Consider the following 13,786-nt stretch of genomic DNA (forward strand, 5'->3'; position numbering starts at 1 on the left):
ATCGCTGTGAAAAACAGTCTCTGTGAATGTATCAGAAACATACCATGTGGATGGGAACACATTCTGATTGGCTGATAGGTTTCCTCACACCTGGTTTAGTTTTATCACATCATAATACAGATTAATCATTTTAAATATCGTAGCAGCTGTATTTCTGATTTGTGGTTGAAGTAACTAGAAACATGTTTTAAGAACAGATGGTGATCACAGCTTCTCTTTTGGCCTGTGGTGCCGATGATGTAAGTGGAGTGATACACTTGTAGGTTCTAATAATATAACAGACTTATTGGAGGAAATGTTCTTTATTTTACTATGTGTGTCTCAAAAGCACAACACAAAGAAACAAACCATGCCTCAGCAACACGATAATTCTGTTCATAGTCTGTTCAATTCCTGTCTATTCCATCAGCGGAGCTTGGCTGATAAATCAATGCCTCTTGTTACCATGGCTAAATTTTTCTTTCTCTCATTGGCCACCATCAACCAATCATGAAGCTGTTTAGCCTAGCAACTGCAAAATCATCAGAGTTTGATTCTAAAACGGTCACTTTCACAGACAAACATCTCAAAATTGATGCTGGAAATACTCGTTATATCCATCAGAGCTGATCAAACCCAGGAGTTGTTTTATTTAGTTCATTCCTCTGAGTTGTAGTGAAGTAGACACTACATGATTTGCCTCTTCAGAACTCGCTGTCAACACTATTAACAACACAGATGCTATGATAGCACTGCCAAACCATTGTGCTCCGTTCTCCTTTATTTTTTTAGATTTGTAAATTTCTTTTAGGCCATTCTCATTATGTTTTTTAACGAGGCCAGTGTGGCATATCACAGAGCATTTACACTGTGTCTTTGTAGAGTGTTTTCACACCTGAACGTCCGAACCAAGCTTCATGTTTTTGGACTAAAGAACTTACATCCTGTCGTTTTCACCTACATGTGCTGCGTCTTCTTAGTCTTGACATTGATTGGTTTATAGACGGGCGGTGTGTGTGTGTGACGTCACTTCAACTCATCCTCACAGGAAATAACTTTTTATTGGTTTTCAAGTTGACTTCGGAGTTCGTCATTGAATCAAATATTTCGTCTCCTCCTGCCACTGCTCATTTTTTACTTCTCTGGTTCTTCTTCTTTTCTTTAATGGGTGACGAGCCTTCCTCAACTTCCTGTAATTGATCTGAAACTCTGAGCCATCCAAAAAAGTGTTTTCACGCTGTAACCAAACTGTGGTTCAGTTTGATTCGGACACACGTTCGACCACCTCTTTTGGTTGGATCCATTGGCCCGGACTGTGATCCAAGGTCTTTAAGTTTGGTGAACCGAACCTTATGGCTCTTAACGATGCTCTGACTTTCTCTACACCACAACATCTTTCGCATTTAAACAGGCAGGTTTTGTCAGTATGATTTTTATTGTTCATGCTGTCATTATATAACTAAATTCCTGTTAAATATGACAACCAATCAAAAAGTGACACATCATCCCATTTATTGCATGATAAGAAATGTTTCTAAAGACACTACGTAAACAGCAAAAATATGTGTGTGGTGTGTGAGGGAGGTTTAAAGTGGTGAATAATGCTCCATCTGGAATGCCTGTTCCAACAGTTCACTCATGAGGTCGAGATAAGTGTGTTGGTGTGTGTGTTTCACGGTTGGTATGTGCGGAGGTGGAGAGTGGGCTTCAGCCTGTCAGCGAGCTGTCAGGTGATTAAACAGCATTTCCTGTGAAGGTGTGAGCTTTAAAGCTCAGAGGTGAGAGGAGGAGCAGACTGATGTCAAACACCGTTTCAGCTTTCTTGACCTCGTCTTCCTGCAGGAGGTCAGCAGGGTTTCCTGCTCGTACTTCAGGCAGGTGGAAGCTTGAACCCCGTCCTCTCAGGACGTTCTAATCGGCTTGTAACACTCCAGCTGGCATAAAATATTACCTCTAGGCCGTGACTGCAGAGAATACTGACAGCATGAGCTGCTGAGCTGTAAGGCAGAAATGGCATTGACCTCACAGCTGCTCTACCTTCAGCTTTAACTTTGATTTCTGCTCTGTATTAAAATATTTGCCTCTTTACAGATCTCAAACACAGAGAAAACAAATTTCCCGTCAAATGCTCGTCACGTGTCGGCAACTTTAAAGGCAACACACACCAGCAAAGTACAACGTGTGACAAAACCATTGCTTGTTTCCATCCAGTTGTTTTTATGCACATTTACAATTTGGACATGACATGAGTGGAAATGTGGATTAAGATATTGCAAAAAAATACATGGAACAACCATGTTTCCATCATGTCGTACTGTTGAAGTCTGACTGAAGCTTTTAATTACATCATCTGGTTGTTTCCTCCTCTTCCTCAAAGCTTTAATGGCAACCCATGGAGAATCTGAGCTATCAACTGTTGATGAGCTCTTAATATTTGTGCAGCAGTAGCAGCTAGAATCCCACATTAATCAGTATTTTCTTTAGACAGTTTTGTACAAATATAGTTAACCTAACCTCTGTAAAGCCTCATACTTGTGGCCCCATGATGCGCGTTACGATACACTGCCATCCTGTCTCTCAGGGTCCAGGCATGTGAACAGTATTTATGACATTCACTTCCCTGATCTGTACATCCCAACTGCTGTACCTTGACTAATTCCTCTGTATGTATGGTGGCTGTGGAATGTGCAACAGCAGTAGTTCCCAAACCTTATAAATCCAGAACACTTCTTCCCCAGAACACTTCTCTTCATACAGATTGTCCTGCTGCAGCCTGAGCTCGTGCAGACAGTAGATCAGTTCTGCGGCTGGTCAGTCGGTGCTAGCAGGACAGAGTCCGACCCCCCCCCCCCACTCCAGTTTCCTGATGTGGGCAGGGACTGAAGACAGTGCAGACTGTAGGCATGACTCTCGTGCAAAGTTTATTTTCCTCCACGTCCGACAGCATTCATGATTACTGGAGCTTTGCATCCAGGCGCTGATCCACATCTGAGCATGATGCGTTCGTCTCACGCTGCCTGATAACTGGCCTTACACAACCTGAGATCCCCAGGTTGAACCCCACCTGTCTGCCTCTCCAAGCAACTCGCAGCTCCTCTGTGGCCCAGACGTTCACCCCACCCTGTGATGAGCAACAGTGATCTGTCATGGGGCCAGTTCGCTGATTTGGGAATTGAGCATCACAAATTTGAATCCCTGCTGGGAACTCAAGTGTGAATGAGTAACTCTCTCCACTCCCTAAAGCACATCATCGACTTCATGTGCCCCTGAGCAAGGCATCGAGTGTGTGAATGTGTGTTATCCTCCAGAAACTACCCCCGCCTGAGCTATTCCTGTAAACACAAATGCAAGTTGCTGGGTTATAGAAGGATTGAAGAACGAAGACAATCATCCATTCGGAGAAAATGATCCTCCAGTGCGGCGTATTGTAGTTGAAAGACCACACAGGCAAGCCGCAACAAGACTGTCTAAAGTTTACTCTTTTGTCAGATAAGAGCTCTACTCAGTTCTGTTTGCATTCCTCAGGACGGGACTTGTAAACGTTTCTATGGCAGCTCTCTCAGCCCTCAGCCTGTTTGTGTGCTGTAGCACTTAGCGTTGTGTGCAGAAGCTGTGGAGTGAAGGTGAAGGTGATTGTGTTTGTGGGCATATTCCTCTCTGAAAACACATCGGCCTTTGATTTTCAGCTAAATCCTTGAAAAACAGAAGCTCGTGAGTCATATACAAAGAGGAAGAAAGAGAAAAGTTCACACAGACAGAGAAGCAAAAATGTGAAAACTGAAGATCCAAACAGTAAACAAATATAATAAAGTGATATAATTTTACTGGTATGAGTGAGTCATCAGCACAGCTCTGCTTTTAGAGTGAGCACAGATTTTGTAATATTGGCAGATAAATATGAGGAAATGAAACAGATCTAGAGCGTGAGTAAAGGGAGTCAATTTCATTCATCTCTTGTGCTCAAAAGTTCAAAAAGTTCATTTTTCCATTGATGCTAAGAACGTGTTTAGAGAGCGTCACTGTCGCTTAATGAGATGTTTTTTTATTTTCACATCATAACAAGATAGTTCTCATGTTTTATTACGTCCTGTTACGACATTTTAGCACAAAAGTCTTCCTTAACAACATATCACTATTACTAAAAATCAACTTCCATAATTAATTATCTATACCGCTTATCCCTGAGGGTCATTGCAAATTAGCAATATTCAAATATAATTTTCAGGAGACATTGCTGCCAAGTGAAGTCATCAGATTAACAAAATGGAGCAATAAAAAGTAAAAGGGAGTGAAAAATCCCTGACTGCTCTTGTGCAGGTAGGCACACGCCGGGCTGTACTCGCCTGAAGAGCTGACTCAGGACTTCTCACAATGACAGAGGGATAAGTCTGAATATTTCATGTCCACTCACACCGTAAAATACAGTCATCAGAGGAACAATTACTTTAATCACCAGGTGTGATTAATGTGAAGGAATTTGCATTGGTGGGATCGGTGCTGAGGCAGACCTGAGCTTGTACAGTAGTGCTCTGCATACACGCAATGGAAGACATTGTAGTAGAATATAGAAACCAACAGAGAGTGAACAGTACATGTACATAGACATTTCAAAAGAGAAACCAAGATTTCAGAACAAAATTAGGATGTGTGTACAGTTTTCATCTTAACGAATAAACCTGAGTTAATTCCTTGAGGACGGCAGCTGTAGAGTAAAACGTGACGTGGTGCGGCGCTCGTAAACAGCAGCGTTATATCTGCACTGCAGCACATATCAGATCAGTGTGTGTAGACTGCAGCAGGGCTCTTGTTTAGTCTTTGTTGCGCATTAGAGGCCCCAGCAATGTGAGATGGGACTTTATCTCCTGAATTTGAAAACATGTTTTTTTGAGTTGTACTCTTCCATTTCCAAACCAAGAGTCAACATGCACAGGTCTCCACACACCCTGCAAAACATGATAATCCTCGTCTAAAGGCAGTAATATTTTTTCATTTCAACTACATCATAAAGAGTCTTTCTTGATTTTATGTGCGACTGGTTTTAGGTTTGAGGTTTTAGCCGTGCAAACAGCCTGGCGTCAGGGAAGGTCCACCAGTGGTCCAGACTCCAGTATCTCAACATTGGCATGAAGTTTTGTACAGATGTTTGTGGTTCTTGAAGGATGAATTCTACTGACTTAAGGGATCACCTGACTTTCTCTCTCGTGGCACCATGGTGTTGATATTTTTTGTTTTTAGTGAAATAACTCAGCAACTATCGGATGGATTGGCCCTGAAATCTGGTTCATGTACTTTGGTTTGCTGGTGTTGGTCAGTCAGACTGGAATCAGTTGGTCAGGTGCTTACTGGTACTGGGGAGGTGCACTGTAAGTTCCAATCCACCACAGAGATTCCAATCTCTCCTGTGGACGTGGGAAACTTGAGTTTTTGTCAAACACTATTAAACTGAACTGTGTGGCAGACTGAAGCCAACTTTCTGTCATCTTCAACTTTCTATGTAAATGCAAATTTGGCAACATGGCTGATTACCCAACACTGATGTCTCAATGGACAAACTGTGTCTTTCAGGGAAAGAATGAATGGAACAAAGAAATGGCAAGAAAAGGAAAGACAGAAAGAGTGATGCTATTATGTTTTGTTATTTTATGAGCTTATCTCATGTCTAATTTAAAATATTAGCCTCTGCAAATGCAGTGTTTGTTTTGAAAAGTCACCACAGTTGTCAACCATCTATTACAACACCTCCGTCTGAAATGAAAAACCACACAGTGCTCATACATTAGAATAATTGTCATAGCTGGGCTAACTGAACGGCTACGTTGAGAAGTGTCCTTCAGTCCTCTGCTGAAATAAATCCAGTAACTGTTATGCAGCTAATTAACCTCAATACTTCCCCAGTTTATCTCTCTGAGCTGCGTTTCGCATTCTTCCTTATCACTGCTGATAAGAGCCGTCGTAAAGAGATGAACATAAGACGTTTGTGTCTGTGTGCAGGCATGTGAATGAGTCATATGTATGTGCAAATGACAAAATGTGTGTGCATGTGTGTGCCTGCACCTGCTTCCCCGGGAGGAAACATCTGCTGCAGGGTGTCAGAGGCCACCTGTCGGACTCCGTCCTGCTAGCCACCGACTGACCAGCCCGCAGAACTGATCTACTGTCTGCACGAGCTCAGGCTGCAGCAGGACAATCTGTATGAAGAGACACAGCTGTCTTATTAGACCGTCCCAAGGCCTGTCATCTGAGACAGTGTGGATTCGGCCCGTTTGCCCAAATGAAAGCTGGTGTGTCAAGTATGGAAGCAACAGGAAATCTTCTCTGCATGCTGGAAGTAACAGATTGACAGGGTTTTCATGCTCGCTTGGAAGGCTTGTTGTTCTTAAACACAACTTTCTAATCTGAGGTCTGAAACATGCCACTACTCATCTGACAAGAAGTAGATACTGGATACTGGTTCAGACTGAAATATCTCAACATTACCTGATGCAGTGGCACCAAATGTTTTACAGACATTCGTGGTCCCCAGGGGATGATTCCTACTGACTTTGCTAATCCCCTGACTTTTCCTCATGTGCCACCATGCGGTTCACATACATGCTTTTGAGTGAAATGGTTCAGCAGCTATTGGATTGATTGCTGTGAAGTTTAGTTCAGACGTTCTTGCTACCCTCAGGATAACTTTGGTGATCATTATTGATCAAGTCAGAATTTTAACTTCTTGTTATTTAAAACTGGATCTTTTCCCATCCAGCCTTGTCGCTGGAGGGATGGTAATTACAGTCGACATATTATGCCTTTAGCGCAGTGGGGAGAAAGTCATGGGGAAGGACATGCAACAACCAGAGATGCAGCAGTGAACGGTCAGCACAAGTTCTGATACTTTTAATTCACTGTAAAATGGGTCTCCATTGAAATTAGACCTAAGCTGAGTGCAGCTGTTGTCCTCCTTAAAGGAATAAGATAGAAATCTGTCACAGCCACATTTCAATCCTGCAGGTGTTTGATAGAATAGTGGACCAGTCCTTTATGTGTAGGGAAAATACTGTTGTCATTTGGTTGTTGGGTCGAGCCAAAGCTCAGTTTGGCTTCTCGGGCATCGACGTTGATTGTTCGCCGATGCCCGTCATTTTTCCCCACACGTTACAACAGAAACCTTTATGTATTGATACTGAGAGTTGCCCTTGTATGTAAATTATATGAAAACAATTCCTCAGCTGGAAAAAATGACTTCACTTGTTTGGGATTGTGACAGTAGAATAACATGTAGGCGTGTATGACTACATCGCCCCAAAGTAAGAGTAAGGCTCTGTTCTCTGGACACACAGAGCACCATTGTGCTGAGCGTTTTACACCTGGACTCAAACGTTATTTCCAAATTTCTGTCAGTTGCAGAGAAACTGCCATAATTTAGATTTCATAAGAACTGCATAAACAAGTTGCACAGAAAAAAGTCACAGAAAAGTTTCTGTATTCTGACGTATGGAGAGGGCTTGGATCAGAGTAGATTGGAAATTATATCTTCATCCTTTGAGATAATTTGAAAGGGGAAGTCTTTTTAAAACAGAGGCACACAAGTTTATCTGAAAAACTCCAGTATTTGATTAAGTAGTAGAAGTGGGCATCTGCCTCTGATCATATTCACATCACTGTACTGTATCTGGGTCAGTAGAGGGCGCTAAGAGCCATGTTTCCTCTGCCTGCGGGTCAGTGAGGAGCAGTTCAGATGTCCTTTCACTACACTCAACATGTAGCCTCCTATATGCTCTCACTGATTATTGATGGGTCAGATTTACAACCTGAACTTTTTGTTTTGATGTCTTAAAATGAATCATTTACTCTGATGCAACGTTCAGCGTGAAACTTTCAACAAAACACATTCTGTCTCGCAGTTATCAGGAAAAATCTCTAATTCCAATATAGAATATAGACAGAAATATTCATTAAAATACCATTTGATGATGTGACTGTAGTGAAAATACAAATAAAAGCTCCTGTGTAATCAAACTTCAATAATAAATCCATCAGCCGTCCTCCTCCCGCCCCTTTCCCTCTGATTGGCTCTCAGCCGTCAAACGTTCCACCCAGCAGGCCTCTGATTGGTCCGCCGAGCTGTCCATTCCCGGGCAGCGCCGGGCTCTGTCTTTGGGCAGCAGAGACGCACCGCTGCTCTCCTCCTGTGCCGTTTAGTGCGTCGAGCGGCGGAGGGAAGTGGAGTTTGCGCGTCTTGTTGTGCGTCCGTGGACCAAACAGCAGCAGCGGTGCGCTTTTCCTCCTCCAGAGCCGCAGGCATCCCGGGGAGCAGCCACGCCGTGTATGCCTCGGACACCGGGGAGGAGGAGGATACTGTCTTTTTTTTATTTGGAAGAAAAAATCTTCATTAGTATTTTGACTGATTGAGACATACATATTTTGCATTTCACTAATGGTAACCAACACCGAGCAGCAGGAGACATGTGGAATAATCTGGGGAAACTGCACCGCTTCTCTCTAGTGTGTCTCCTCCTGACGCTGTGGGCTGAGGTGAGAAGTTTATTTGATTGGTCTTAGAAGGAAGATGATGATTCTGATGGTGGTTTAACTTATCAATCGACTGGAAGTTGCGGTTTTGGAGGGGGTTAAATTCCAGCCTTAATTGAATTGCCTGCTCTACAGTTGAATCATGTGATCTCGGAATTTAGTAAATTTGCGCTTCCTGAGGGACATGAGATAAGTTTACAGAAATAAAAATGAAACCGTCTGCTGTGTCATGAGCTGTAGGTCTGTGTGACCATCCAGCTGCTTTTTAGCGATAGAAACCTAACAATTACCATTTGGGGAAAGTTTGTATTTTTCCATGAAGTTCCGTCACCAGAGGATCGGTGCCAATGTTCGGTGCGTAAATTAGTGTTTGACGCTGATGGTTAAAAGCAAAAGAATTGGCTGAAATATCTTCACGTTTCCCGTGCAGCTTCACCTGCTTGGGGAAAAAAACAAGTCGCAGAAGTCAGATCTTCAACACTGTGGGTCATGGGTCAGAATTTGAAACTGTTGAAACCCAGTGCAGGTCTTGTTAAGGTGGATTTTTTCCAGTGTACAGCTGCAGCCTGATATGCAGAGTGAGCTAAATTGGAGTACTAGGTCGCGTTATCCAGCTCTTGAGTTCAACTGTGCCAACATGTACAGTAGTGTGTGCTGCAGAGTGACTGCACACTGCAAAGGATCAGTCGTCTTTCCTCTTAAATCTGCTCAGAGAGATGATTCCGAACGAAAAGCTTCATTTTTTGCAGTAATTTGATTAATGAAGGTGCGTTTTTTCATGTCTGCAGTGTTGCCGCCTCCTGTGAGTCTTTTCAGCCTCTTACACGCTCTCGTGTTCTCCTCAGGTGTCTCAGTCCACCGGTTACTTCGAGCTGCAGCTGATCTCGGTGGATAACCCCAAAGGTCAGCTTCTGAACGGCGACTGCTGCGACGCGGAGAAGAGCGCGGCGGAGGGCCACTGCGGCGCGGACGAGTGCGACACCTACTTCAGAGTGTGTTTAAAGGAATACCAAACGGAGGTCACGACCAATGGACCGTGCATCTACGGCTCGGAAACTACTAAGGTTATCGGTGGGAATACTTTTCAGTTCAAGGGGGGGCAGAAAACCGGACAGAACCGGAACAACGACGCCGGGAAGATCATCATCCCCTTCCAGTTCGCATGGCCGGTAAGTAGGTCATTGAGTCTCTTTGTGGAGGTGGAAACAGTTCAGATTTATGGTTTATGGTTTTTGAAAGTTAGGTGTCAGAGAGCTTTTACTTTTACGCAAATGTTGTGTCTAAAAACGAACAGTAATAAAAGGGAGTTTGGATGTTAACAGCAGCTGTGACCGCAGCTCGTACAAAGCGTAATCTGGCACACTTTGGCACACTTTGGCACACTTGCTTTCTGACTCTCTGCGTGCCACTCCTTCTTTCTCCGCGTGTCCATTCGGTAACTTTCGGCTTCCCTACATCACAAAACATCTCGTGAAGGACATCGCATTCCTCCCCCGGAGCTTTTTGACTCAATATCCGCGCGTTTCTGATCAGGCCAAAGCCGCGAGCGCGCATGACGCATGACTTAGACGCAGAGCGGCGGTGCAGTTGTGTCTGGGTTTGATGAGTTACCAAACAAGCTGCTGTTTGTGTGGCTTCAGTTACAGTCTGAGGAGAGGGGAGGAGAGGAGGGGGTGTGTGGTGCCAGTGTTTGAAGGGGAAGAAAATAAGGATTTCCAAGCAAGTGTTGATTAAGAAGTGGCAGGTAACTTATTATCTAATCTAAACAGAGCAGCAGAGCCAATCAAAACCTGCTCCGGCTCCTTATTTGGAGAACCAGCGTGGGAAACAGGAACAGTGCTGGCTATCAGAGCTGCATGAAAACTGCTGTTTGGTCAAAGGAGCCGCTGTTACACCCAGAGATCTGTATCAGGGAGGTCCTGATGGGGAGAGTGACGTCCTGTCACAAGTATGATTCCCACATCAGCTGAATGAGCTGTCAAAATAAGAGTCCTCAGTCATCGTGAGTCAAAGTGGAGAAGGAGTAAGGGTCCATAACCACAGAACATTATCGTGTGCTGGAGTGATTCATCCTTTCACCAACTAGCCAATCCAGTGAAGTAATTGATGACTTTTAAGATGATCAATTATTTAGTTAAGTCGGTAACAGTGCAAGAATTTCCATCTCAGCTTTTACTGAGTCGTAAAAGTTTCTTAATTCGAGTGAGATCCTCACATTTTTCAGATTAAAACCAAGTTGCTTGATGAATTTTCCACAATTAGGTGTCAATTTTTCCTGATTCCAGTACAACAATCTGGTTTAACATGCCGCTGCTTCCAGATGCTGGTTCTTTTTCTCTGCTTCATGTTGCAGTAGTTGAATATTTTGGGGATTTTTTAATGGTTGCTCAGGTGAAGCAGTTTGAAGACTCATATTCTGGAGTGTGTGATGGACATTTTGTCTCCAAGTTTAGACATTTTACAGACTAAACATGTGATTATCCATCAAAAAAAAAACAAAAACATGAAACATAATCAGCAGCTGCAGCTCTAATTTCTGCATACATGCAACAGCAGAAACATGTTATTGCTTTTAGAAAACTCTGCATTTGAAAACAGAAGGCAAGACAGAAATAAGATGCTGAAATACTAAATCAGTCCGTTCAGCTATTAATACTCATTCCAGCCATATTTGCAGTGAAAGAACAGAAACTCTGTCCGTGTGTTCATGTCAGAACGTACATATCGTACATATCGGGTGCTTTGTGTGCGCGGCTGGCTACGTGACCTCTCCATTCATCACTCCCCATGGTCAGCTGTCAGCAGAGGGGAAGATGGAAGTAGTAAGTTGGGGCCCTGCGGGCGGATACGGTTACCACTAAGTTGTGTGTGACACAGGCGGTGGGTATCAGTGTCACCAACTACTCAAACAAGTGAAGATCCCCGGTCAATCTGGGCCGGGGGATGCCTTTACCTCGCCGCCTCTCAGGTTCACGCTCTGCCCGTTATTGGGTCATTGTCTCACTCGGCGTGTGTGGGGTCAGTATTTTCCACTATCTGCCCGGGAGGGGGTGGACGGGTGTGTGTGTGTGTGTGTGTGTGTGTGTGTGTGTGTGTGTGAGGGGGACATAAATGAAGGAAGGTATCAGTGTTCAGCAGCTTCTTTCGATGAGGCTGTCAAGGTCGAAACAGTTGAAGGCTTTTTAAAAATGTCTGCTCACCTCTTGTTTTTTAATCAGTGCTCATAAAGTTTTACTTGCTTGTTTGAATCGGTTGTTTATCACCTGCGCTGTGAAACTCTCAAAGACCAACACCTCCGCACTGAACACGTAAGACCTGCTGTGACTCACACCTCGTGATCTGTTGATTATTATTTGTTGATTAATGACTTGTTTAAAACAGTGAGCAGTGTCCATTACAGCTTCTCATGGTAATATAAAACTGAGAAAACCACAACCTTAACCGTGTTTTTATCATGGTAACCATGACGATGAACGTCCTCCAACATTAGCAGCTTCACTTACTTGCTCTTGCAGTAGGAGAACTTGGTGTTCGCTTCATGTTGGATGGTTTTAGTGACAGAAACGATTCCATCAGAGGAGTAAACGTCAGGAGTTCAGTATTTTCTTTTGTGCTCGTTTCATCAGTGAGTTTTGGTTCGTCGAGTGTGTGTTCGCCCTTTTTCCTTCTCCGTTTATGCAATTGTGAAAACTGTTTCTAAAGCAACAGAAATGCTGTTTGATAACTCAAAGTCGACTTACTGGCTCTAACTGCAACTCACAGCCTTCCTCAGCTTTCTCAGCGGTCGTGGAGACAGTGAACTTTTGTAAAGAAACTGTTTCCAAGATCAAGAATGAACTCAATATAATTGTATTTTGTGGGGAAATAAAATGGACATTTCTTCAGCCATTACCTCCACATCTTCGCTCCGTCATCATGTCATCAGAACTTTTATCCACTTTTGTTTAATTATTAGTTTAGAAATCATCTTTTAAGACTAAAATTTAAAATGACATGTCGCACTTGCTTCATGAATTGAACCTCCATCTCCTCCCACCACACATTGTAGTTTGCACTGTGTCGTGCTGTCGGCCAGCAAACAGCACTAACAGAGTGTGTTTTGTACGAGGCCGTGGCCTGTAGCCTCTGGTGCTGCTATAGTGGACTCCTTCAGTCGGCCCCAGTATCTGGGCCACTGGTCCTGACATGAATTAGCTGCAAAAATAAAAAAGAAGGACATTGTTCTGCCCTCTCCTCTGCTGATCATTTCCCCTTCATGCTAACCCCCTCTGGCTGTTTGGGTCTTCAGTGACATCTTTTTCATGAAAGGGAATAAGGGGGAGGAAGGAGTGGGATTGACCAATGGAGCGAGGGAAGGAGGGATGATGGGGAAGACAGGAAAGAGGGAGGAAGCAGCCCCCTTAAAAAAACAAAAAACAGCTCAGCTTCCTTGTGAGTTTTCTGTCACGAGGGTGGTGTATTTTTAGGATGCAGACTCTTAAGATGCCGCCTTTTTTTTTTTACACTAGTGACTAGAACAAAACAAGCATTTACTTCTTCTCCTCTTCCTCCTCTGCTGCCCCCCTCCTCCCCCAAACCCTCTCCTGACTCTTCATCTGCCTCTCCTTCTCTCCTTATGGGGTATTTTTAGAGCTGCTGTCCTCCCCTCACCCCTCTGTGAGTAAATCAAGGATCAAGGGTGCGTACTCCTTCAGTTTCATAGCCTGATTTTTTTTTTTCTTCGGCCCCCACTCTTGCCAGAATTTCCTCCTCAGCCTGGCAGAGCTGAGAGGACAGAGGTGGAACAGCTGTTGTTTAGAGACCTCCTCCGCCTCCTGCTCCTAGAATAAATGTTTTAGTAAAATAGCATTAGGAAAACAGGCTATGATTACAGCACGCCGAGTGTAAGATCACCTCACTCGGAGGAGTATCAGTGAGCGATCAAAAGTGCAATGTTGCGAGTCGTCGTCGTCTTCGGTTGTTTTCTCGATGCCGTCACTGCCGGCCGGTTGGCTCGTTTGGCTCATTTTCCGAGTGCGTCTTTGGCGCGCTCGCCTGCTCTTCCATCAGGAGCTCCTCTCAGTTTGGTGATGCTTTTATGGTTGATTAGTTTTGGGAAGGAGAGGAGAGGGAGGAGGAGGGTGTGATGTCCACGTGGGTGGAGGTGAAGAGTTGGTGTGGTTTGGTGTTTGTTAGAGAGGCTGAGTGAGAGAAGAGATGTGGCGTGTTTGGAGTCCGGGGGACGAGCTGACAACATGTAGAAAGACTAAAACGCCATATTTTGTCACATGTGCGAAACACTTGTGCAACAAAA

At 43.9% G+C, this 13,786-nt stretch overlaps 1 protein-coding gene across 1 annotated transcript in view; it reads left to right on the top strand.

Annotated features, from left to right (window-relative positions):
* Window positions 1–8,138: 8,138 nt before the first annotated feature.
* LOC108891407 (protein jagged-2-like) overlaps window positions 8,139–13,786 on the top strand; it is a 48,230-nt gene continuing 42,582 nt past the window's right edge. Inside the window, 2 exon segments of the mRNA XM_018688536.2 lie at window positions 8,139–8,496; window positions 9,339–9,662. Of these exon segments, the coding sequence (XP_018544052.1) occupies window positions 8,428–8,496; window positions 9,339–9,662 (393 nt within the window). The 5' untranslated portion in view covers window positions 8,139–8,427.

Source organism: Lates calcarifer, linkage group LG19 (assembly GCF_001640805.2).
Source record: "Lates calcarifer isolate ASB-BC8 linkage group LG19, TLL_Latcal_v3, whole genome shotgun sequence".
In the NCBI taxonomy this organism is placed as follows: domain Eukaryota; kingdom Metazoa; phylum Chordata; class Actinopteri; family Centropomidae; genus Lates; species Lates calcarifer.